The sequence below is a fragment of the Haliotis rufescens genome, unplaced genomic scaffold, assembly GCF_023055435.1.
Source record: "Haliotis rufescens isolate VD_foot unplaced genomic scaffold, xgHalRufe1.0.p SCAF_2, whole genome shotgun sequence".
Taxonomy (NCBI): Eukaryota; Metazoa; Mollusca; class Gastropoda; order Lepetellida; family Haliotidae; genus Haliotis; species Haliotis rufescens.
Genome location: NW_025963890.1, coordinates 67,002,206 through 67,030,103, shown reverse-complemented (window position 1 = coordinate 67,030,103; position 27,898 = coordinate 67,002,206). Strand labels below are relative to the sequence as shown.

The window sequence follows — 27,898 nt, the reverse complement described above, 5'->3', positions numbered from 1 at the left end:
TACATTTAGTGACATTTATTTACATATTTCTAACATTGACAGATACAGAAACTGACAATGATGACTTGCAGACAAAGATATTCACAGTGAGAATGGTGTGTCGAGAGAAATACCCACAGAATACAAGGAAGACATACATGTGTCACACAGGGACAGGGACTCCTGTTGCCTCAAAGATGCTGAAGAACTAGTCACTGACCATGACTGGAGAAAGTGAGTGAGTTGGGTTTCACACCGAGTTGAACAGTATTCCAGTTATATCATGACATGTCAGTTTGATGTAGGTGGCAAGCCTGAAGTGAGGTAGGTCTCAGGTGTTTCCCACTTTGCTGAAACTCACGAGCATGGTTATGGTGCTTACAAACCTGCAAACATAATCGGGGTGAACCAAGATCTGAATCAAAGATGATAGGTTTGGGCAAATTGCCTCTGGTGAATTGTGGTACCTAAGATGACTTGGCCACCAGTGGTTCTCCAGTTGACTGGAGATTGTTAGGATTACTGGAACCAGATCAATTGTAGAAGGACTTGACAAGACATCTATGATAATCTAGCAACTGTGCTTGGACTCCAAAGTGTGAGTGAGCTTGAACAGCTAAATCATGGAGTGTCAGCCTGAGATCCCTGGATGTGGAATACCAACCCACAACCACAAACATAAAGGGATGTCCTCAATGACTGAACCTAGTGCATCCTTACTCCAGAGCAAGGTTCATACCAGCATTTATAAAAAGGAGGGGGGGGGGGGGGGGGGGAAGAGTCCAAAATATCAAACTCCTATGTCAGATAATTTTATTGCCTACAACATACTACATTTGATTTTCAAAAACAGGAGGGGCTCCAGACCACCAGGACCCCTTCTGGATCCGCCTGTGCCTGGAACGGGATCAGGCAGTCAAGCTATCTGACATGGTTGATTCATGTTATTGTATCCCAATTGCATGGATTCATGCTCAGGATTTCAATCACTGGATTGTTTGGTCAAGATTATTTGCAGACTGCTGTCATATAGCTGGAATATTGCGGAGCGCAGCATAAAACAACAACCTAACAAAACACTAATGCATCGCTTTGTATTCCTACTTGGAACTTGCGTTAAGTCCCAAGTATGATCTATCCATGAACCTTTCAATATGCAAGTTTGAGAGAACAGGAGTGAAATGGACAAGTGGCATTCCTGGCACAATGTTGACACATGGAAGCAGAGGCACACCGAGGCAGATAGTTAGCTCTCTGAATGTCATACCCAATACACTGTGATAAGTCCAAATTCCTACACTAATATAGAAATCTCACCAATACACAGTTAGCTCCAACTAACTACGTTAGGAATAAGCTCAAACCAGTTAAATATGAATATTTAATCGAATCATCCATTCTCATTTCTGTCAGTAGTAAAATTACCTATTTCTGAGAATTGATAGTTGTATTCTAGATCAGTTGAATGTTTTTCATTTTCAAACATGACACTGTTCTAAAAGAATTGATAAATTCTAGTAGATGTAATATGTCTGTGCAATGATAATGAACCTTTTATCCGATATCTGAAACAAATTTAAATGGACTGTACAATGATGCAACATGGGAAGGGAATTTGAATTCCAGTCAGGAAATAACAAATATACATCATACAAAATCAAACCACTATACTTAATAAACAATGTATGAGGCATATACTAAGTTATTATTTTAAGATTTTAGCATTATGAGGTGTTTCTGTTATAACCCAAAACCATATACCTATTACTTGTAATTTGACAGCCTCAGGCAATTTCACAAATCTTGAATCTTCGCAGCAATAGGTATTCAGTTAAACCTTGATAACATAGCTTCAAGTCTGTGTGAGCATCAAAATCCTATTGAATTATCTGTAGTTTGAGATCTTCAGAAGGCAGTGATCAAGATTCTGCAGAAACCATGAACAATGTAGGATATGTCGCTACTCTTGTGTCACTATAATCATTTGTATGTCTTCTGTACTCCTTCAGCTGTACTGGTATAAGAGGAATCAATCTTACAAATCTTAGCACAGCAAGGTTTATCATTAATTAATGCTGGTGACACCCAAATTATCCTCTGCATGAAAAATGAGATTTTTGTTTGTATTATGCAAATCTAAATGTAGGAAGTCAGATGCACCAGTAATGACATATTGTTCTTCGTGGTAATTAAGAAGTATACAATCTTATCAATTCATGCAAGTATTTACTTTTGATTATTTGTTTTTAAAGACTTAAAAGCTATAAAGCAGGGTTCGAAATTAACATAAGTCCGCTAGTCCAAAACTACATGTAGTAAAATTCAGGAAAGACTAGCGTCATTTCCTTGGGAAAAGTGCTTTTACTAATAGATGGCAACTCAGTAACTTATTGTTTTTGCAAACTGGTGAATATAACAAATAATTTCCAACCCTGCTTTTGAAACAATGGTGTGTGCGGAAAATTCAAAGAAAGGTGAGATGACATTGCCAATAATTTAATTATTAATTCATTATATATAAACAACATGGACAATGCTACTCCATTACTATACAAATCCCTGTATCTACTGTACAGAATATACACAGAAGTCACTGCACAAAAACAGACCCATTGGGGATCTCTAAGGGAACCATAACAATATTTACATCGTGTCAAAGCATTGTGCAACACCTACCTCAACAAATTCTTCATACAAATGATCAGAAAGTTTCTAGTGTATAGTAATTAAACAAAAACAAAACAGGTATACAGAAGCAGATATGTGGTGTGCGTGACCCTGTCCAGAGATTAACATAAGCAGTATCAGACATTGTACTGTCATAAGGCCAGACCAAGTCTATTTAACATTTTATGATTACCGTATTCGATGTAATAAGCGCCCAGGGCGCTCTCAAAATTAGAAATAGGGGGCTCTAATTAGAATATTATTTTGGTGGGAAAAAAACAGTTAAAAGATAAATTTTGTGGTTTATGCTGACAGCCTGAAATGTTTATATACGAGAGATACATTTTTCCAGAATTTAATTGCCCATAATTAAGGGTGCATATAACACACGAATCCGTATTATACGCAACTAAATAAGTGTTGTGTATATTGATCAATCAGAAGGGGTGCTAATAGGTATTGTTCACTAGCCAATATATTAGCAAATATCGCCGTGGGCGCTTATTACGTCGAATATGGTATCTCAGGGACTGGTCAGTTATTATAGGATTGGTCTTTGTCAACACCCTCCAATCTTTTATAATAAACTGACCAGTCCCTTATGTCCAACATGCAGAGATGACCAGAGTCCAAAACATACTTGTCTAGATTCACTGAAGGACAATTACAGAGATTACATTTGAAAAGGTTCCATTAAGAACATCAGAATTCAGAATATTTATGAGGATATGTCTGTAAATTATAAGGTACTTGTCGTACAAGAATGATCAACAGTAACTTTAAATATTAACCAGCAGGGTTAAAATAAGGTGATTTCAATCAAACCACATTTTTTATTTCTATGTACTTTCATAAACATAAGGGAAAACTAAAAAAACGGAAAAAATTGGTCTGGCCTCAATAATATGACACACCAGAAGACGGTTTAGCGATTAACAGTTAAAGTACTCTATCGTATACAAACTGCAGCTTTCAAGGAATATACACACAAACTGCAGCTTTTAAGGAATATACACACAAACTGCAGCTTTTAAAGAATATACACAGGTACAGACCACTGAATGCGACATAACCCAAAAAAAATGTAGCACTTGAAACAAGAGGAAACTAAAGTGAACTTGTAACAGGTGACAGCAGACAAATTCAGCATTTGGTAAAAACATAATATAAAAGTGGTATATATCGGATATTGCATAATACAGAAACTTTATAATATAACCAAAACAGTCTAATACACCAACAGGTAAACACACCTTCTGAGCTCTTCTACTTACACAAACCAGTGCCCTATAACCTAAGCACCTTTGCACAGGTGAGTCAATCTGGTCATCTTGACCATGCAATGGGACATAACTCATAACAATAGATTTTCACAATGATTTAGTAAAGTGATGTGCATTCTCTGAATATTGTCTTTCCCACATTGGAATAGAACTAAATGTCTCTTTTTGCTTATTTACTATCAAAAGCCAGTCACTTGCTTAATTGTCTATCAACAAAAAGAAACATTCACAACCTGCAGTTTTAACATGGGGAAGGTGAGCGTGTAATGAGATTTTCAAACTTGTGAATGTGGAAAAAGAATCAACCAAACACTTTGTTCATAACCCATCTTCAAAATAGTGCGTTATTTGTTGTAGTCGTGAGCGTGGTTCTAGCAATTTTGGACACACTTGCACAAATCGATCTCAGTGCTACAACTATTGCTCGTCTATGCTACAGCATAGGAAACAAAACAGTGTCAGCACTCTGATCACGCTATGCTAGTGGTTCTGTTATGTATAAGAGAAATATACATTAACTGGACCTGTCAAGGAACAGGTGCTTGCTGTCCACTAGTAACTGTGTTAGGCATCTCGACAGAACTTGTATTCTTTCAGCGCTCAACCAAATAATGGTAAAACATAAAAACAATATAGAAAATACTTCCTGCCAAGAATACATTGAACACTGGGTAGAAAGATGACCTACTGGGATCTGTGGGCGATTGCCTCATCATTTTATTTGGTATAACTTTATTTTGCAAAATCATTGTTGACAACAGTTATACTATTAGCAAGCACAATTTGTTAGGAAATATGGTCATGATGTATTCAAGTCCCTGTATACTGAGTGACCTTGGTTCAATTTCTAAAAATATTCTGTAAAAGTTAGTATCAAACATTTGGTCCCTTCAAGTTATGCCAAGCCACTCAGTCATTATTCCCACTGAACGTATCGGATACGCAAACTCTTTTGTAGCTAAAGGTCTCATTGTCGTGCTACTTTCAAATTAAAAAAGACACACACAAAATATAATTGTTGTCTTGACATTGAAATAATGTACCAGACTTAATGATTGCACTAAACTCATAATATATAAATAAATAAATTTACTTTTTAGAGAAATAAACAATATTTTCATGTCAACTTTGAAATGTTAATGCATAAAAAACTATCACAGGCAGACACTGTCTATACATTCACAGCTGGGATACAGTCAGCTATTCACTAGTCCATCTTTACCGACAATTCTGTCACATTGGTGAACATTTTAGGGGTAATATTTTTAAATGTTTTGTCCCAAGTTCACGCAGTTTATCTTTCAATAGTTGAAGGACTATCTTCTAAACTGGTAGTTTCATCTACAAAAACTGCATGTTAATATCCTACAGAAAAACAGATTCACATTATTGTGCCAGTACCACTGTTTCTCAACAAAGCACTTGCATGCTAAAGTACAAGATGACAAAACTAGTGAGGGCTACCTAGGAACAGGACCTTCCTCCAGAAAGCAAACCATTGTCACAAAATATGTTTGTTGCTTAATGTAGCAGGCAGCAATAACCCAGGAATATCTTGGCCTCCCGTAACTAAAGTGATCGATAATATGAGCCCAAAGCTGTGATTGAATTCACCGAGCCTGACCATCTGACCCATTCAGTCACCTATTGGTTTGTGATGCTGCATTCAGCAATATTCCAGCAATATATGGCAGCCTACAAATAATCAAGTCTTGACCAGACTGTGATTGATTGTGTAAACAATGAACCAGGGGCAGGATGATATGCTATCGACCAATCACCGTGTCTGACCACCCAATCATTTTCGTTTCTCTTGTGACCAGCATAGGTTGCTGGGAAGCGATTCTTACCTGCAATCCCCACTGTTCACTTCTTCAGTTATGACAAGCACAACCTACTGGGGACCTATTCACAACATAAATTTGCGTTTGCATTTTCAGCAATATCACACGAGGGAGACAAGACATTTTCCAATGAGTTCCAGCATACAATATTCTGTGGATTATTCTGGAAAGATTTGAGGGGGTTTGCTGTATGAATTCACTTTCTGGTAGAAGGACCCGCCCTGAATTCCAGATGGGGAGAATTGGTGTTCATGTGACAATTCCTAATAAACATTCTTCAATTGATTTCTTATAAATTGTACAAGACACTTACGTGTGACAATTTCTAATAAACATTCTTCAATTGATTTCTTATAAATTGTACAAGAAACTTACATGTGACAATTATTAATAAACATTCTTTGATAGATTTGACAAGAATTGTACAAGATACTTACATGTGACAATTATTAATAATCATTCTTCGATAGACTTGATAAATATTGTACAAGACACCTACAGGTGATACTGAGTTGTAAACCGGAACCTCTCAGTTAAACAGCATTTGTATGACACATTATTGCCGACATTCTAGCTCAGTGAGAGTCCTTTTTCACCATCATAAAGGAAGATTTTTAGTAGCTGAATTTTGTAACATATTTACAACTTAATGAGAAAACCTCTGATATGAAAGGTAACGTTACTGGTAACAACGATATTCTACTGAAGAGACTTTGGAATGGATTAACAGCATGACCATATGCAATTGTCATTGTAGATAAAACAAGAATGACAGTTAATTGTCAAATGACTGCTAGATCACATCTCCAGTCACTTAATCATGTTCCGTCCTTAACAAGGCAAATGTCACCAAGGTCACAAGGGGAGGTCACCAAGGTCACAAAGCCTACACGACGATGCTGCGATGCTGCGGTAGATGTGGGTAAGTAGGTCATCTGTGCTCTGTGGAGTAAATGCATGTCCACAGGTTACCATGGCAACTGCTTAAACAACACCTCAGGTGGGTGGGGCTAATTTTTGGTGGTTGACAGCTTGATTGACAGATGTCATCAGTTCCTAGAGGCACCCCAGATGATGAGGGCCAGGATGGTAATCACTATGGCGAGGATGATAACGATTATACAGGTTTTCCGTCTTGATTTTCTCTGAAAAATATTTGAAGAATAAATTATGATAAATTTCAATATTTCAGCATCAAACATGAGTAAGAGGCTGTTGCAGTTTTGTTTTAATAATTCAGAACAAAAATAGGTGCAAGCAAGTGTGAATTATTTTGCAAGATAATATACATTCCATTGAACATGGCAGTCAAAATATATCAGATATCAATGATTCAATTATCAAGCAATATCTCCAGTCAGCAGCTTACATTATGCAGTGAGTGAGAATGGCCAGAGCCATTTCAGAAACAGCATTATCAGTTTTATCACAGTGTGTCAGGAAAAAGGTCCAAAATGATACTGAGTGATAACATTAACCAATTTGGTTTAGATGATTATTATATTAATTCCAGTTAATCAATCAGCTGAATGGGAAGACACGACAACTTGTTGATCGACTGACAGATATTGCCTTGAAATAAATAAATGTGACACAAACATGCACTTTGTGGCAGCACTACCACTGAACAGAACTAATAAGACATGCAATGGAGCTTACCTGCACATATTTCATATTATTTAATTTTTTGGGACAGCTACGGCGATGATAATACCGACAACAACTAATATCACAACAACAATAACAGCAATACAGCACTTTTTTCTTCGGGCTTTGGACTGAAACAAACAGAAATGTGATTGTGAAACTAAACATCAAACATCCAAACTACAGTGTACCAGCAACACGGGGCTAGTGGTTCTAGAGTGTACCAGCAAGATGGGACTAGTGTTCTACAGTGTACCAGCAAGATGGGGCTAGTGGTTCTACAGTGTACCAGCAACAAGCACTAGTGGTTCTACAGTGTACCAGCAACATGGGGCTAGTGGTTCTACAGTGTACCAGCAACATGGGGCTAGTGGTTCTACAGTGTACCAGCAAGATGGGGCTAGTGGTTCTACAGTGTACCAGCAACATAGGGCTACAGTGTACCAGCAACATGGGGCTAGTGTTCTACAGTGTACCAGCAAGATGGGGCTAGTGGTTCTACAGTGTACCAGCAACATGGGGCTAGTGGTTCTACAGTGTACCAGAAACATGGGGCTAGTGGTTCTACAGTGTACCAGCAACATGGGGCTAGTGGTTCTACAGTGTACCAGCAACAAGCACTAGTGGTTCTACAGTGTACCAGCAACATGGGGCTAGTGGTTCTACAGTGTACCAGCAACATGGGGCTATAGTGACAAGCTGCCAACAAACCCAGGCTTCCTGACGTATTCCCATTAAGTTCTGGTGGAAGGCTAGTCTAAACTAGCAGCGTACAGACAACATCCATGGTACAAACAGGCTAGATGGTCACCAGCTTAATAGCCAAGCAATCAAGTGTTTACTGCAACATGGGAACAGTTTGGGAATGTTGTTTAACCTGTAATTCAAGGGATCTCGAAGATTGTTATGCGTGGAAGTATTCTTGTTATATATAATAGTGGGGCTGGGGACGGTTCCACAAAGCTATCATAGGGCTAAGGTGATCATAACTCCCATACTTTAACATAGACTTACGACTATCGTTGCCCAACGATCGCTTTGTGTAATGGGACCATGAAATCATTTGTAGTTTCAAACAGGTTCACACAATCCACATTTTACGACAAGGTGGGGTACTAATAACAAGTACTTTCTGACATGATTTCTCCATTGTAATACATGTAAATACATAGTTATACATAGAGATGGGGCGATGCACACTGACAGTAGGGTAGTTTTCTTAACAACAGTGCTGTAATGATACACATTGTCGCAATACAATACCTGTGATGTGATACATAAAAACTCTACACTTGTCATGTGAAGGAGACGTTTCCATCCTCCAAGGGAACACTCATGTTGTGGCACAAGGTACAGTAACCATCAGAGTATGACAACACACAATTAACCATGCAAAACAAAAACAGACCTAGGGCTGGGACAGTCCAGATCTACTACTCAGGTACCAAACTCCCTATTACCTTCCCCTACAAAATGTCTGATTGGGAATAGTTTGACCATAGCCCTGGCAAAATGTATTGAGATACACATATACAAAATGATCTGGTCATGCATACACTGCAGTTGACTGAAGCTTTATTCTTATTCAAACATTTGAAAGTCAGAAGGGATGCGTGCATAGTCAGAAAGAAATGCGAACATTAGTGACTTGTAATATAACCATGGAGTTCTTGATATTTTTTATATTAGACAATATATCACGTGACTAACGATGGGTCCGGGTAGTCTTGTGGGTACCTGGGTCCTACTCAGGACCCACCGGCCCCAGTACCTGAGTTGCCTGTCCCAGCCCTAGCATGACCACCAGACTCATACAACAAAGTGAGTGAGTGAGTTGGGTTTAACGCTGCTTTTAACAGTATTCCAGTTATATCGTGGCGTGTCAGCTTAATGTCTGAGAAAAGCCCGAAGTGATGCAAGTCTCAAACGTTGACCACTTCACTGAAACCCACGAGCACAGGTATGGTGCTGACAAACCTAGAAACATAATCGGGGCGAACCGGGATTCGAACCCATAATCATAGGTTTCTGGCGCGCCCAAGGGACGCAACTCTGCACAGCGAATCGCAGCGCCTTAGACGACTGGGCCACCCTTGTGGCCCCTCATACAACAAGGACCAAGTGTAGCCCCCCCTTCCTCTGTGTGGGGAAGCAGCTTGAGACTCACCTGGTACGTGGAGGCTTTAGCCAGCTGTTGTGTCCCCTCCTCGACATGGATCTGGGTCTGCTCAATGTTGGCTTCTATGCTGTCTGCAAGAAGAAAACCATAGCACATGAAGAAAATTGTCTTCAGCACTTAATTTCAGTAAGGTTGTTAAAACTTTATACCACAAGTATCAGGAATTTTTTCTGATTAGCTAATCCGTGTCAACATGGTCAAGGCTCTTAAATCCTTAGTATGCGTGGACAAAAAATTCAGCTCAGCATAATATCTTGAACAATAAGTTAAATGGCCAGTTCCAAATGTAAATAATAAAATAACATTTTAATATGGTGGATATTTTGTACACTCCTGTTTCTGGGAGTAATATTTGTGTCCTGTGTTAGATTATAAGTAAATAAAGCCGTCTTAGACTGATTGGCTCAAGAACACACACCACCTTCATGTAGAATGGGTGGTAAAGCTTGCTTAGGGTGGATGTGACACCATTTTCTATGGAGGAGACTTCAGATATTCAACCAGAGAGATATCGTATCAGAGTAAAAGATCTTATTTAATTTAACTGCAACAGCTTGACCTTGAACCAGAAGGAAAAGGTTTTAAACTTCAAAGTAGGACAAAATGTGTTTTTCATGTGAATGGGCTGCATGTTAGAGACAGGAGGTTGTGTTCCATAGCCCTGCTTCAGCAGACCCAAACTGGTGACGTGAAAAGGGGTTAGTGAGTGAGTGAGTACGGTTTTACGCCTCTATTAGCAATATTTCAGAAATACCATGGATGGGGACACCAGAAATGGGATTCACACATTGTAACCACGTGGGGAATCGAACCCGGGCCTTCGACGCTTTAACCACTAGGCAACCCCACTGCCTGAAATTGGGTTTAACATCACGTTAAACATTATTGCACTTACATAGCGACGTGCATGAAAGTGTGTGTGTGGCTGCTTGTTCTAGTCCGGACTAATGAGGGTCTCATAGTGCTAGCCCACTGAGATACCATGCCATGTTTGAGAAGATTACTCCACTCAGACACAGTATACTGACTCTGAGCTGACCAGTACTTGTTTTATCCCCTTAATGCTGAGTGCCAGCAGGGTAACAACAAGTACCATATTTTAACATCTTTTTGTATGATGCAGCCAGGGATCGACTCTCCAGGCAGGTACCTACCCAGAACCTCTCCTTGTTCGTGTACCAACATGCCCAGGTCTTTGAAGATCTGATTTACATCCATGATGTCGTGCTGGAAAGTACAAAGGTTTGAGTCAGAAAGTAACATAAGCAGTCACAAAGATTGTAGCAAGGATTTCATTTCAGTTGATGTAGAAATGTTCCAATCATGATAACAACCAAGCCCCTGTTTAGTGACATCAGTGTACACATGAGCAATGACCAAGACATGGGCTTCAACTCACTATTTATTAAAGGCATGTGTAAGTGAATGTTATTTTATGCTCTTGCAGCATAACATATGCAATTTTGATGCCTCTTGCAGCATAACGCATACAAGTTTGACCCAAATATAAATAAAGCTGTTCTGAAAACATAAGTACAGTAAACTACGTTTAAAACGAACACGCTTATAACAAACTGACCGATATAACAAACTTATATTTTAGTCCCTGTCATTTGTTGTATATATGTTGTATATATGCTCATAACGAACTACGGTTATTACGAACTAAAATTAGTGGTCCCTTTGAGTTCGTTATAACTGTAGTTTACTGTATTATGACGTTTTCCTGAAAGTGAGTGAGTTTCAGTATTTTCTACATTTCAGGTATATTTCGCCATTTCAACATAATGTGGAAAGTGAGCCCTAAGTACAGACGGCCATAGATGTGTAACTTCCATGGCAAAGGCACGGAATCTAGTCAGGTCTCAGGTTATAGTGCCTGAACAGTGGATTTGATGTAATGCCACTTTGACCAGTATCTTGGTAACTGCTGCGCTTGATGAGGGAAGAAAGTCTGGTGTGACGCAGATTTTAGAGAATTTCCACTTTGGTGATACACATCAGCATGTGTATATTGCCGACAACCTAGAAATAAAATCATGTTGAATCTGGGGTTTGTATTCCTGGTTCACTAAGGGACGTAACTCTGCACAACGGATGGTGGTGACTTAAACTATAGGGCCAGGCACTACCTTTATTCATGAGTGAGTGAGTTAGGTTTTACTTCGCTTTTAGCAATATTCCAGCAATATCACAGCGGGGGACACCAGAAATGGGCTTCACACATTGTACCCATGTCGGGAATCGAACCCGGGTCTTCTGGGTGACAAGCAAACACTTTGACCACTAGGCTACTCGACCGCCCCAGTTATCGAAAGTACGACTCATTGAACAACTATTCACATCACGCACCACCTGACCACCCCTCCCTTATTCGTGAAGTATTGAAAATTGTTGCTGACCTCTAGTTTCTTGATGGCATCCTCCCTCTCCCTCAGCAGATCCAGATCCACATCCTGCTCCATCTGCAGCACAGCTTTGGTTTGAGAGAAGCTGGAAATCAACACATTTCTACTGTCATTCAGGTCATGAACACTAAATGTGACTCAAACATATGCATGTTCTGATCAACTGCCTAAACATGCTCAAAAGAAAATAATGCCACAATCTTTGCATCAAATAAACATAATACCTCACTACCAGGGTATGGTTCTTGAACATTTGATCTAACTAAGGGTCATTCATGGTCAAAATGTCTTGTGGTATACATTTATGAATGAAAAACACAACACAACAGTTTTGGTAAATGTGACAGTACTGTTACATAAATACGAGAATGACGTTGCAAAATTATCATCGACAAGATGCATTTACAATCTGAAATTGAAGTAGCCATTTGTTTAATTTAAGGTTACTTGAGTTATTCTTATTCAGCCAGTGATAGAAACAAATGGGGCGCCTTAGGTCCTTGGGGTTGGTGGTTATAAGATTTGAATCTACATCCTTCTCAAATCCTTTTTTGTTTTGTTTGGTTGTCTGTTTAACACCACACTCGGCATTATTTCAGCTACACGATGGAGGACTATATGTAATTGAGTCTATACAAGACAATCCAGTGATTGATATTGTGAGCAACGATCAACACTGTTGGGGTACGATAAAACACAATCAACTAATTCGCTGAGCCTGATCAATTTGTTGTCTCTTACAACCAGCAAAGTTTGCTGGGGACCAATTCTAACCTGGAATCACCAGGGGGGCTATAATGTTTAACATTATGGTAATTGCAAGGTTCTCTTGACTAAATTTCTTCTTAATTGCCATAATGCAGAACATTAAATTTTATCTATCTCAAAATAAAATCAGCCTTGACTAAAGACACCAGCATATGATCCTGGGCCAAAGATACCAGTGTTTGATCCCTCACCAAAGATATCAGTGTTTGATCCCTCACCAAAGATACCAGAGTTTGATCCCTCACCACAGATACCAGTGTTTGATCCCTCACCAAAGATACCAGAGTTTGATCCCTCACCACAGATACCAGTGTTTGATCCCTCACCAAAGATACCAGTGTTTGATCCCTCACCAAAGATACCAGAGTTTGATCCCTCACCACAGATACCAGTGTTTGATCCCTCACCAAAGATACCAGAGTTTGATCCCTCACCACAGATACCAGTGTTTGATCCCTCACCAAAGATACCAGTGTTTGATCCCTCACCAAAGATACCAGAGTTTGATCCCTCACCAAAGATACCAGTGTTTGATCCCTCACCAAAGATACCAGTGTTTGATCCCTCACCACAGATATCAGTGTTTGATCCCTCACCAAAGATATCAGTGTTTGATCCCTCACCAAAGATACCAGTGTTTGATCCCTCACCAAAGATACCAGAGTTTGATCCCTCACCACAGATACCAGTGTTTGATCCCTCACCAAAGATACCAGAGTTTGATCCCTCACCACAGATACCAGTGTTTGATCCCTCACCAAAGATACCAGAGTTTGATCCCTCACCACAGATACCAGTGTTTGATCCCTCACCAAAGATACCAGTGTTTGATCCCTCACCAAAGATACCAGAGTTTGATCCCTCACCAAAGATACCAGTGTTTGATCCCTCACCAAAGATACCAGTGTTTGATCCCTCACCAAAGATACCAGTGTTTGATCCCTCACCAAAGATACCAGAGTTTGATCCCTCACCAAAGATACCAGTGTTTGATCCCTCACCAAAGATACCAGTGTTTGATCCCTCACCAAAGATACCAGAGTTTGATCCCTCACCACAGATACCAGTGTTTGATCCCTCACCAAAGATACCAGAGTTTGATCCCTCACCACAGATACCAGTGTTTGATCCCTCACCAAAGATACCAGTGTTTGATCCCTCACCAAAGATACCAGAGTTTGATCCCTCACCAAAGATACCAGTGTTTGATCCCTCACCAAAGATACCAGAGTTTGATCCCTCACCACAGATACCAGTGTTTGATCCCTCACCAAAGATACCAGTGTTTGATCCCTCACCACAGATACCAGTGTTTGATCCCTCACCACAGATACCAGTGTTTGATCCCTCACCAAAGATACCAGAGTTTGATCCCTCACCACAGATACCAGTGTTTGATCCCTCACCACAGATACCAGTGTTTGATCCCTCACCAAAGATACCAGTGTTTGATCCCTCACCACAGATACCAGTGTTTGATCCCTCACCACAGATACCAGTGTTTGATCCCTCACCACAAATACCAGTGTTTGATCCTTCACCAAAGAAACCAGTGTTTGATCCTTCACCAAAGAAACCAGTGTTTGATCCTTCACCAAAGATACCAGTGTTTGATCCCTCCTCAAAAATACCAGTGTTTGATCCCTCACCAAAGATACCAGAGTTTGATCCCTCACCAAAGATACCAATGCAAGAGACACAATACTTGAGTGAGTGATGTAACTACTTAATGCTGCATCAGCAAGTTTACAGCTCCTTGTGTCAATGGAGTTTACGAGTGTCTTTCATCTGAGATATAGTCACCTACCCCGGAGCCATACTCTGATCCTCTGTTGGTGATGGGAAGTCATCAAATGGAGACTGAAAATGAAGAAATATGAAATATCATCCACCCCTAAATGCAAATCAAATTAAATATATACTCCATTAACAATGATTAAAGCACACTGATCAAAGTTGTATTATTTTTAGTAAGTGCGTGAGGAGCACACATCATTAACCAGTCACTGTGCCTCATCATGCTAGACAGTCATGAGCATGAACATTTAGGTAGCCATGCCGGGTCCTGCTGAACAAAACCTTAGCGCTACGACTGTCGTAAGTCTATGTTAAGGTAAGGGAGTTATGATCACTTTAGCGCTAAGATTGCTTTGTACAACGGCACCCTGGTGTATTGTTAGTTCAATTGTGGGCTCCACACATTGTACCCATGTGGGGAATCGAACCCAGGTCTTCCGCGTTACAAGTGGACGCTTTAATCACTAGGCTACCCCATCACCCCTTACCTGATCAAGAGATACTTTACAAGGATTTTTATTGGCTAAGATACATCTTCAACAAGAAATGTTTATAAATCTAAAAAATTTGTGGGTTGTATCATGCTGGAGTAAGTGATAATCCAGTCACAGGATGGCGGCCTGGAATTAACCAAGTCAGGGCAGGAACACCTGTGGTTGATAGCATGATGAAGATTCAAAGCAGTGACACACAACCAACAAAGTCAGTCAAGAACCTACCAGATCCCCGCTCCACAAAGCGATCTTAGCTCAGCTCGTCGTAGCCCTAATGTCACTTTGTGGAACAGGGCCCAGATGCCTATTGTGGTCCACTGTTTCAACAAAGAGGAGGGAAAGGGTACCTATCCAGACAACCCAACAGCTTAATAAAACCTAAGAAATTCCACCAGGCGAAGTCTTCATAGATGCACCCACCTTCATGGATGCTGTTCCGGAATGTGCTCGCGCCCGTGCCATGCTGGCCTTTTCCTTCTCCGCGGCCGTGCGCTGGGCAGTCTGGAAGTTCTTCAGTGCGTTGCTGAACTCCTCCGTCAGACGCTCCTTTTGCATCTTAAACTGTCTCTGAAATTTGGTTGTATGTTGTTTAATGCCACATTCAGAAATAAAGCATCAATATGGCAAAAATAATTTCAAAACGCCAATTCAAGGCATTTGGTTAAAAGCCTTGGTTGATGTTTGTTTGTTTGTTTGTTTAATGCCATTCAGCAATATTCCAGCCATATGATGACAATCTGTTAATAATCGAGTCTGGACGCAATTGGGATACAATGACATGCATCCACCAAGTCTGCGAGCACGACCAGCCGATCCCGTTAGTCGCCTCTTATGACAAACATAGTCGCCTTTTATAGCAAGATGGGTGGCTGAAGACCTATTCGAACCCGGATCTTCACAGGTCGAATACAATCATGACAACTACAAACATACAAGGTTACAGGAACACATGCTCTTTTCCCCTTGATCACATGTTTGTGTTCAGTCTGTGAAATAATTCTTCAACAGCATTAGCCAGCTGGGCTTGATAGATAATTTTTCATCAGCCAATTTCACATTTAAGTAGCCAGTTTTAGCCCTACTATACAAGGAGATATCTGGTAACCACGGTAACAGAGAAAGAAATGTTTTTCAAGTTTAATAAGCAAATAGACATGGTACTCTAGGAGCTGACCTGTTCTGATCCTGTCCCCACCCATTACTACATTAACCTACTGCTTACAGTATTGGATGACAGAGCGATGGACGCTCTCAGATTACAAGAGCATAGACTTGGTACACTAGGAACTGACCTGTTCTGATGGGTTGCTTGGGGCAGGTAGATGAGCCAGTTCCTGCAGATGGGTGTTGGTCTCCTTGGCCAGCTGGTTCGTGTAGTGGGTCGTCTGATGCCTGCAAACAGCCAGGAACAACACTTACCATTGGTTATGGTACATGGCTTCAGTCACAATGACTTGTAGCACAATTGTCTGGACCAGACAATGTAGTGACTGACATCATGAGCATCGATCCACGCACTTGGGATATGATGACATGAATCAACCAAGTCAGCAAGCCCAACTAAACAATCCCGTCAGTCGCCTCTTATGACAAGCAGTCACCTTTTACAGCAAGCATGGGTTGCTGAAGACCTATTCTATCCCAGATCTTCACGGGGATAGAGGCGGTAGGTTAACAGTTTTGTCATGAGGTTTGTTAGTCAAAGGCTGCTTAAATCAAGGTGTGTTTAATTAAGGCAATGTCTACATGGTCTAGGGTCATTTGAACCAAGATTTCAGATTTATCATCATGCTCTCTGAAGCAGGCAAACATGATTCAGGGGAGGAAAAATCATGGTTCAGTTTGAGTTATCCCCCTTAAAACCTACTCTTTCTTCTATTCTAACAAATCACAAAACAACTTAATTTAAACTGAATACCAGCAATATAGAAAAATGAACATGGCCTAGCTTGTCTTCACATTCAGTAGTATAGGTACTGATCAGTTATAGTGAAGAAAGGGATGTGAGCTGGATAAATCCAATGATCAGAACTGAGCGTTAGGCCCCTCAACTAAGTATTTCGTTTCTGGTCCCCAATTTTAATCAAGAACAGGTAACTCTAACCTCCATTCTCCAAAACGAAGTTCAAACTGATGCATATCGTGTGTATGTTGAGGGGGAAGATTATATACATGACATAAGACCTTTTGGGCTTGTCGAGTGGAGTTCAGACATCACTCGACTGAACTTTTAAGAAATGCTGTGAAAAGGATTCAATACCAGAGAAAACTTAGTTTCCCCTCCCAGAAATAAAAGATTGTACCGTTCGGGGTAGTGTATCATGCAAAAGGTTTGTAAAAAAAATGGTTGGAAAAAGTCACGTCTTCTCAACATTTTAGGCCAACCAAAAGACGCATACCGTATTTGACGTAATAAGCGCCCAGGGCGCTCTCAAAAAATAGAAATAGGGGGCTCTTATTAGAATATTATTTTGTCGAAAAAAACGTTGAAAGATAAATTTCGTGGTTTATGCTGACAGCCTGAAACGTTTATATACGAGAGAGATATTTTTCAAGAATTTAATTGCCCATAATTAAGGGTGCATATAACACACGAGCGCGAATAAATAAGTACTGTGTACATTGATCAATCGAAAAGGGTGCTAATTGGGATTGTTCACGAGCAAATATATTAGCAAATATCGCCGTGGGCGCTTATTAGAGCGGGGAGCTTATTACGTCGAATACGGTAATACTTTCATGGGGGCCTTACTGGTTGGTGACACTCACACTCTGTTCCTGATGTCATCTGAGTCGTCCCTTGTTCCAATCTGGGCAACAAACCTCTGAATCTGGGCAACTGAATTTTAACAAGAAAAGATGATAATTGTTACAGATAAATGATCTGCAAAAATATTGCGGCATTACCAATCTACCAACCTCAGCTATAATATTTCAAAAATTTGAATATGCATTTTCAGAATGTTTCACTACATACCTCTTTATTCTTGTACGAAACACTCGCCTTATACCATGTTATACACACGGAGATACGGTAAATGAGTTACTTAGGTTATGGCTTGTTGTATAACATCATGTTCACAAGTCTTTACTTACCATTTTGTGTAATTTTCTGAATATTGTTACCAACACTCTGAGCAAGTCTTGTATGGTCACTGGCTCCATCAGCTGTACAAAGAGAGAAGAATCAAGCATGAGTGAGTTAGGTGAGCCCATGACAAACAGACCTTAAATCATCGTAAATATCAGCTCTTATCCTGAAATTGGACAATTTACCAGAAAAAGGGTCTCGTGATTAATCTGAATGTGAATGAGTGACTGAATGTTGTTTCCTGCCATTGTCAGCAATATTCCAGCTGATGAAGAAAGGATCATGGCACATACTGCATCCTGGCAGGCACATACTGCATCTTGGCAGGCACATACTGCATCCTGGCAGGCACATACTGCATCTTGGCAGGCAAATACTGCATCTTGGCAGGCAAATACTGCATCCTGGCAGGCAAATACTGCATCTTGGCAGGCACATACTGCATCTTGGCAGCCACATACTGCATCTTGGTAGGCACATACTGCATCTTGGCAGGCATATACTGCATCCTGGCAGGCACATACTGCATCTTGGCAGGCATATACTGCATCCTGGCAGGCATATACTGCATCTTGGCAGCCACATACTGCATCTTGGTAGGCACATACTGCATCTTGGCAGGCATATACTGCATCTTGGCAGGCACATACTGCATCTTGGCAGCCACATACTGCATCTTGGTAGGCACATACTGCATCTTGGCAGGCATATACTGCATCCTGGTAGGCACATACTGCATCTTGGTAGGCACATACTGCATCTTGGTAGGCACATACTGCATCTTGGTAGGCACATACTGCATCTTGGCAGGCAAATACTGCATCTTGGCAGGCACATACTGCATCTTGGCAGGCAAATACTGCATCTTGGTAGGCACATACTGCATCTTGGTAGGCACATACTGCATCTTGGCAGGCACATACTGCATCTTGGTAGGCACATACTGCATCTTGGCAGGCACATACTGCATCCTGGCAGGCACATACTGCATCTTGGCAGCCACATACTGCATCTTGGTAGGCACATACTGCATCTTGGCAGGCATATACTGCATCCTGGCAGGCACATACTGCATCTTGGCAGGCATATACTGCATCCTGGCAGGCATATACTGCATCTTGGCAGCCACATACTGCATCTTGGTAGGCACATACTGCATCTTGGCAGGCATATACTGCATCTTGGCAGGCACATACTGCATCTTGGCAGCCACATACTGCATCTTGGTAGGCACATACTGCATCTTGGCAGGCATATACTGCATCCTGGTAGGCACATACTGCATCTTGGTAGGCACATACTGCATCTTGGTAGGCACATACTGCATCTTGGTAGGCACATACTGCATCTTGGCAGGCAAATACTGCATCTTGGCAGGCACATACTGCATCTTGGCAGGCAAATACTGCATCTTGGTAGGCACATACTGCATCTTGGTAGGCACATACTGCATCTTGGTAGGCACATACTGCATCTTGGTAGGCAAATACTGCATCTTGGTAGGCAAATTGGGATTTCTTAAAAGTTCTTCTCTACCTAAATTCTTAGGTATTATATTGTAATTATGGCTGGTTATCGATACAGATCATAGAGATTGATAATCGTTAACCAAATATTGATCAATTATCAATAAATATCGGAGAAGTGACTTTGAGAAAATATGCAAAAGAAATTCTGAAAGGAATCAACATATTTCACTCCACTGGCACATTTATGCATGGATTACCTTGTGGACATTTGAGACATAGGAAAAACAGTTACTTTCCATCTTGAGAAATTGACATTCTTGACAATAACAGATTTGTTTTGGTAAAACTTAACTTTATTACATCACAATAGTTTATGTAAGATATTATCGATACACAAATTTCATATCGATAATCTTCAATATTTTTTCCCATCTTTGATATTTCCTATTATCGATCTTCATTGCCAGCCCTAATTGTAATATACATGTAAAACTAAGCATTGAAGCCTTTTCCTCTCTATTGGTCTTGTAACCAGTGCTATACAGTTACATTCACAAAGCCATAACATCAGTTATAACTATAATTACATGAATGGGATATTTGTTAAACCAAGTTTATTTATTCCAGAACTTGGGACCTAATATCGGCCTCTGAGCAGGTCTGGATAAACCCCTGTTGGTGTACTGTTTAAGCTCAAATCCACAGTGATTTGGATGGATACAAATGGCAATAGCACATTTCAAAGATTGTACCAACTCTTGAGTGTACAATCTTCCCTTTGAGTACCAAATTTGAAAACGATCTTCACGATGCTTTGGATGACAATCAGTCAATGTCCTAGAAAATGAACCGATCTGATACCATGAATGGTTCAAGACACTATCAGGTGTCGATAGTTGTTGTTAGTCCTGAAACTTCCAGTGTATCATAAGATAAGAATATACAATCAAGTCTCGATAATTCTGACACTCATTTATCCGACAATCAGCTCAATGCAAACCTAATAATGGGAACCAATTAAATCTGTGCTATTTAGACCTGTTAATCCGACAGTCACGCACTCCGACTCTGACAAACCTAATTTGCACCGAATTACCGAAATCCCTCACTAATCAGTCTCATTAATCCTGCTGCCCACAACTGCTGTACATGATACAAGGCCCCAGCAACCAGTGTTCGAAATAATTAAAAAAAACAACAAGACAGTCGGGCAGGTGACCCATAAATGTTGCCTGACCATCTTCAAAGTAACCTGCCCGCATTCAGACATTATGTACCGTGTTTTCAAGCCCCTAAGAAGCATTTCTGGTTACGTCAATATGTCTTAATATCAATCCCAATACACTTAAATTAACTTGATTGACCAGTGAGAGTGTAGTTGTTTCCCTTCATCCACCATTAATAACGGATTGCCAACGACAGAAGAAAAATCACGAAAAATAAGAGACAAATCGTGTCTTCATTCAGTTGAAATAATGCAAACAATTACTTGAAATCACTGGATTGTCTCATCCAGATTTGATTATTTAAAGGCTGCCATCCTATAACTGGAATATTGCTGAGCGTTAGCATTAACCAGCAAACATACACACAACTTTGGCTTTAAACCTGGAATTGGTGTTTAGTACTGTTATGATTGTATAGCTGACATATTGCTCAGTGTGGCATTAAACAACAACAACAAAAATCAATCCTGACATAGTTACCTCCCCTACCCTGGTACCCTCCAGAGCTTCCGCCTTGGTAACCGGAGAACCCATCAAACGATCCTCTACCATATGATGCCATGATTCCAGCTGCTAAATTGTTTCCGGTGTGTCACAAATGTAATTCTTATTGGGTAGTGTTCAATCTGAAAAGAACAAATTGATGAAACGTCGCTGTGAACATGAATATAAAATGATAATTAACTGGAATTAATCTCCTCTCCTGTACTTACTTGTAAGTGTCATTTGATTGACAGCTAAAACAACACAATGTCAAAGACAGGCTACATCACATATTCTTCCGTTAATTTTTCAGCAAATTCTGCATATCTCACCATGATCACAGTCAATATGGTACACATTTTCAAAGAGTGAGTGAGTGAGTGAGTATGGTTTTATGCTGCTTTTAGCAATATTCTACAATATCATGGCGGACACAAAAAATGGCTTCACACATTGTATCCATGTAGGGAATAGTATCCTGATCTTTGGCTTGACGAACGAACCCTTAACTACTCTACTGTTATCCCACAGTCCAAACTTTGGAAGACAAAAGTAAGGACCACAACATTGTCTGATCATGTGAAAATTAAAAAGAGTGAGTGAGTGAGTTGGGCTTAACGCCGCTTCTAACAGTATTACAGTTATATCACAGAGTGTCAGCTTAATGTGGGAGGAAAGCCTGAAGTGATGCAGGTCTCAGACGTTTACCACTTCGGTGAAACCCACGAGCATGGTGCTGACAAACCTAGAAACATAATCGGGGCGAACCGGGATTCGAACCCAAAATCATAGGTTTCTGGCGTGTCGAAGGGACGCAACTCTGCACAGCGAATCGCGGCACCTTAGACGACTGGGCCACCCGTGCCCCAAAAATTATAAAGAATAAAATGAGATATTTGTTGTGAGGGATGTCAGTGTACACTTGACTTACACTTACCCGTCATTTGGCCTATGGTCAGATGTATTGGCAAGAAGCCCTATATTATTTGAAGTGAGCACAGTAAGTGACTACCCAATACACTAAACTACATTTATAACGAACACGCTTATAACGAACTGACGAATATAACAAATTTATTTTTTGGCCCTGGCCACTTGCTGTATGTATGCTGTACATATGCTTATACATGTAAGAAACTATGTTCATAACGAACTAAAATTCCCTTTGGGTTCGGTATAACCGTAGTTTACTGTAATAAGCTGATAGCCTCTTCAGATATCTACTTGCCATTGCAGGTAGTAGTACCTTTTATTCATCATGTTCATAGTGAGTGAGTTGGGTTTTACGCCTCTTTTAGCAATATTCCAGCAATATCACGACGGGGGACACCAGAAATGGGCCTCACACATTGTACCCATGTGGGGAATCGAACCTGGGCTTACAGTGTGACAAGCGGACGCTTTGACCCATAGGCTACCCCACAGCGCCACCTTTTATTAATATGTTAATCATTCCTGGACCAATAAACCATTCACCCTGTGGGCTATTGTGGGTTTTGGAGCGCCAGTTTTGTTGCATCCTCTGTATCTCCATTTCAGTAAACCAACACAAACCCCTGGATCCATTCCTGTGATTCTCACGATCTCAAATTATCTAAGTTAAGTTTAAGGAACCTGGGCTTACAGTGTGACAAGCGGACGCTTTGACCACTAGGCTACCCCACAGCGCCACCTTTTATTAATATGTTAATCATTCCTGGACCAATAAACCATTCACCCTGTGGGCTATTGTGGGTTTTGGAGGGCCAGTTTTGTTGCATCCTCTGTATTTCCATTTCAGTAAACCAACACAAACCCCTGGATCCATTCCTGTGATTCTCACGATCTCAAATTATCTAAGTTAAGTCTAAGAAATAAATCAGGACCACAAGTAACCAACATTTTATAACCTCGTAACACGAAATAAGCCTGACAGTGCTCAGCACAAGCAATATCAGAAGGACAGCTTCCCACTGGGTGGTAATGGCAAGCTCATTCTTAAACAACAGTGATACAAATTGGCACCAGGGTGCCGTTGTACAAAACAACCTTAGTGCTATTACTGTCGTAAGTGTATGTTAAGGTATGGGAGTTACGATCACCTTAGCGCTAAGATCGCTTTGTACAACGGCACCCAGAACTATAGTCCTTGCCAAACTGCCCAATAGCTAAAGCATCATAATGTGTACAAAGAACAACTGTGTTCAACATAGTAGTGGGATGATACACACGAGTATTCATCCGTAGATTGCGAGTTTTCACTTCTCGATACAAGTAATGATCACAATCACATACTAATTAAAAATTATCGATTCTTACCTATAAATGTTAAATGTATGCTTCAGTAAATGTTACACCAAACACTAACTACAAGTGAAAATGAGGAGTGAAAACGTAAATATTTTCCTCCATTGTGCCATACTTGCCATTGCCAGTTGTAAATCATTAATGTGCCGGGTATTTGGCCATCCTATGAAAAGGATGGCTTACGCCCCACAGATAAAATATTGTGACATGTACATGATGATGTATCGGATCGTGAATCAGTGAATAAACACTTCTGTTTGAAATACAAGACCTACATAATATTCCGTCAAAATACGAAAAGACGCAATTACATTAAAACGCAAGGCCTACGTAATATTCATGATCTTCCATTAAAACTTTGACCAATATTGAAGATTTTGTCAAACATTTCTTAGATCATGTAGATACAGTCAACGGAAATCACCTAATAATGCTGACTGATTTAACAACAGGAATTTGTTTAGCGATTGTGGAACATGCAACTAATAACCAAAACGCTTTCATTACAGTTTACTTTTGACAAAACACGAGACACTGGCCACAAAATTCAAGCATACCATTTCCTATTTTATGTGTCATGGTCACGTCGGCACTTCTTATTGCTTATTGCAAGTTTATATTCATGTGGATAAGTGATGTTAGTTCAAGATTTAATGATGATAGATTGATGTTTACACAACAGATAAGGTTAAAGTACAATGCCTGATTGATGTACATATAGAATGAATAGTATTAACAAGGCATGATAGTAAAACGATACAGTGATTGGTATGAACAAATTGATTGGAAACCAGAATTAAGATGAGAAGGATAACGATATATATGTGTAAATGGGAATATATGATAATACATAATGAACAATTTAGTGATGTGCTCACATTGCTGTCCATAACTTACTTCATTACTGTGTCAGTATCAAAACTGAAACGTTGCATTCATTGTACTTCGTTGTTTACTATCTCCCTTGTTCATCCACAAGGACCAACAATTATTTTAGGTAAACAACAAGTGCAAGGACAGACAGTCTTCTCAGAGAACAGATTCATTAGGCTGAGGATGAACAGTCAATCACCAATGGGCCTGCACAGTGGATTTGGGATCAACAGGATTAATGGATCTAGATCTACATGTTAAATAAATACAAAGCTCTGTCCATTAATTGCAATTATATTATTATAAGTTTGTGTGAAATCTCATGTTAATTACTAAATATATACGAGACAACATGTGATGGTGAGTAAGAAACTATAATTATAACAAAACTCACACCTATCTGGAATCGTTGTGATTAGGCAAGTTATTTTACAAAATTATCATCTGTCAATCTCTGAATTTCCGTATTTTCAACGATGAAGTAAACTGCATGTTCCTGCCTTTTATACCAACATGTTATATTTCTCAATTTGCTATTCCATAAATCTCAAGGAACATAAGCCTTTTTAAATCACAACATAAACACATTTTGCGACCAAACCCACCTACTTCCCACTTTCCTCCATTACGTGACGTCAGTGTTCAAAGGTACGTAACTCCCAACAAGCTCATCAATATGCAGACCTCTAGAAATAAACGCCTTCGTGGGTCACGAAGTACCATTCACTTGTTTCAGCTGTTGGTTTACTTTCATAGTCTCATCTCATATAAATCAAGTTAAATAACTATTTTCAGTCAAGATAACAGAACACCCATTTAAATTACTTCTGTTTTCATTCACGATTTATTGAAAAATGGAGGGCACGGGTGGCCCAGTAGTCTAAGGCGCCGCGATTCGCTGTGCAGAGTTGCGTCCCTTGGGCACGCCAGAAACCTATGATTGTGGGTTCGAATCCCGGTTCGCCCCGATTATGTTTCTAGGTTTGTCAGCACCATACCCGTGCTCGTGGGTTTCACCGAAGTGCTAAACGTCTGAGACCAGCATCACTTCAGGCTTTCCTCCCACATTAAGCTGACACGCCGTGATATGACTGGAATACTGTCAAAAGCGGCGTTAAACCCAACTCACCCACCCACCCACCTATTGAAAAATGACATCTAAAAATAGAAAGGACATTATACAGCTATATATTTCAGAAGTTCAGAAATCATCGAAAAGTAGTCACTCTAACCGAGGAGTAAATACGAGCATGTGATAAAGCCTAGTGCAGATTCATTCGTGTCCAACTCGTGTTATTCCGGGACAAGCCGAAGATCTCCTTGCAGGTACGGAAAGGGGCGAGTGGTGACGAATGGTGCAGATTGTGTCCAATCCGCTTAGAGGTCGGCGGTTCGATCTCCTGGTCGCGTCATGCCAAAGACGTTAAAATGGTTCTTGTTGTTACCTGCCTGGTGCTCGGCATTAGGGGATAAAACACGGACTAGTCGTCTCGGGTTCAGTATACTGTGTCTGAGTGGGGTATTCATGTTAAACCGCGGCATGGTATCTCATGGGTTAGGACTGTAAAACCGGGTAAGTTCGGACTAGAACAAGCAGCCCCAACAACGTGCAATCACGTCGCTATATAAGTGAAATAATCTTGAACATTAGACCCCATTTCACCTAATATCAGTAGGTACAAGACTGCTAGTTGACAAATGAAATGATGCTGTAGGCACCAGTGGGGATTCTAGGAAATTACCTAATATCGACTAAGATGGCTCTGTCTGATCTCGCTGAGCGTGTCATCGTATCGACAGCGTGGGTCAATGCTCATGTTTTAAGACGCTGGACTATCTGGGCAAGTCTTGACTTGACTATAGGAAATTATATGTATTGCAGCTGGAATATTCCTGACTTCTTAAACACTCACTCACTGATCCCCAGGGGTATGGGACGGGATGAAATATGAGCATGGTATTTTCATGTAGACAGGCTCATATATTCTGCAAAAAGGAAACGCAAAACTAATAAAACTGTAAATATCTGACAGACTGTTGCCGGTGTCACGAAATATATTCGCCCCCAGAATAAAGTCTCCCCCCCCCGGCGAATTTATACCGGTACAGTTCCGCCCCTCTCGAAATAAACTCTCCCCCACCCTACGAAATAAAGTCTCCCCCCAGAATATTTCCTCCCCCGGTCGTTTTATAAATACTTGCCATGCAGTTCAATAGTTGATGTTATTTTGGGTTAGGTAATGTTGTAATCTATTTTTAGCCATTGATTCCATTACTTTGCATAAGTTTGAAGTTGAGATGTTGGTCGATATGCGTTAGCTTGATTAGCTGGTTTATTAGGTTTAGGGATTGGTATGACTAGGGCCTGTTTCCAGGGAGTAGGATATAGTTTTAGGTTGTTTTTTTTAATTATTTGTTCAGAAGTTAGGTCTAATCCTGGGGCTGTGCCCTTTTTCCTGTTTTGGATTACGTAGAGGAGCTCCTCCATTTTGTAGGGTTGGTTTATTTCTAGATTGTTATTGTTTGGTTCTTTTGTGGGTTTGTTTTTTGTTTTAAGTTTATCTTGGAATTTTTGGCTGAAGTTGGTGCTACTGCTAACGGCCGAAAAGTTGTTGGCGAGATTATTTGCTTTTTGGGCGGGGTTGGTTGAGTTGTTAATGTTAGTTTTTTATGTCGTTTTAAGCCTGGATTTTGCGCCAGACCGTTCTGGCATCTGTACGGTTATTTATACATTCGCAGAATTTTTTCCAGTCTCTACTTTTGGCTATTTGGACTAGTTTTTGAACCTGGTGGTTTAGTTCGTGGGCTAAGTTTAGATGTGTGTAGTCGCGTTTTGCTTTATTGAAGGCTGATTTACGTTTTCGTCTAGCCTGTTCTATTTCCTCATTCCACCATGGTACCGTGGGTTTGCCTGATGTTTTGAAGGGGATGGAGGTTTTGGCTGCCTTTATTATATATTAGTCTGTTAGGTTTTTACAATAGGTTTCTGGGTCATTATTTTCTATTTCGTTTAAGTTAGCTTCGTTGCAGATATCTTGGGATTGGTCCCAGTTAGCTTATTGTAATAGAATTTTGGTTCTTGGTTTTCTGTTTGGATTGGTACGTTTGTATTTACTATGGTTATGTTTATCGGGAAGTGGTCACTACCTAGCGGGACGTCGTGCACTTCCCATTGATCTGCGGTGCATATGGTTAGGTCGATAGCCGACATTTTTTGGTTTATCTTATCGTACCTCGTGGGTTGGTTGTTATTTAGGAGTACTAGGTCGTTTGTTTCTATCCATTCGGAGATTAATTTGCCATGATTTTCTATTTTATCATCTATGCTCCATGTAGGATGGTGAGCGTTAAGTTTCCTAGGAATATAGTAGATTTATCGCTTATTTGAAGTAGTTTGTTTAGAT

The 27,898-nt window shown here is 40.2% G+C and overlaps 1 protein-coding gene across 3 annotated transcripts; it reads right to left on the bottom strand.

Annotated features, from left to right (window-relative positions):
* LOC124134580 (syntaxin-7-like) lies at nucleotides 1-25,142 on the bottom strand. 3 transcript variants are annotated; one of them, XM_046499486.2, is made up of 12 exons: nucleotides 25,100-25,142; nucleotides 21,333-21,478; nucleotides 18,163-18,234; nucleotides 17,836-17,905; nucleotides 16,359-16,458; nucleotides 15,487-15,633; nucleotides 14,583-14,635; nucleotides 12,002-12,092; nucleotides 10,754-10,826; nucleotides 9,588-9,670; nucleotides 7,433-7,551; nucleotides 1-6,918 (listed from the first exon to the last, which is right to left on the bottom strand). In XM_046499486.2, exons 2-11 carry the CDS (start codon nucleotides 21,412-21,414, stop codon nucleotides 7,453-7,455), a joined length of 870 nt encoding a protein of 289 aa, XP_046355442.1. In that variant the 5' UTR covers nucleotides 21,415-21,478; nucleotides 25,100-25,142; the 3' UTR covers nucleotides 1-6,918; nucleotides 7,433-7,452. The 3 variants fall into 3 exon arrangements, with proteins under 3 accessions (XP_046355442.1, XP_046355443.1, XP_046355444.1); XM_046499487.2 differs by having other exon boundaries at nucleotides 25,104-25,139; XM_046499488.2 differs by lacking the exon at nucleotides 7,433-7,551.
* Nucleotides 25,143-27,898: the final 2,756 nt, after the last annotated feature.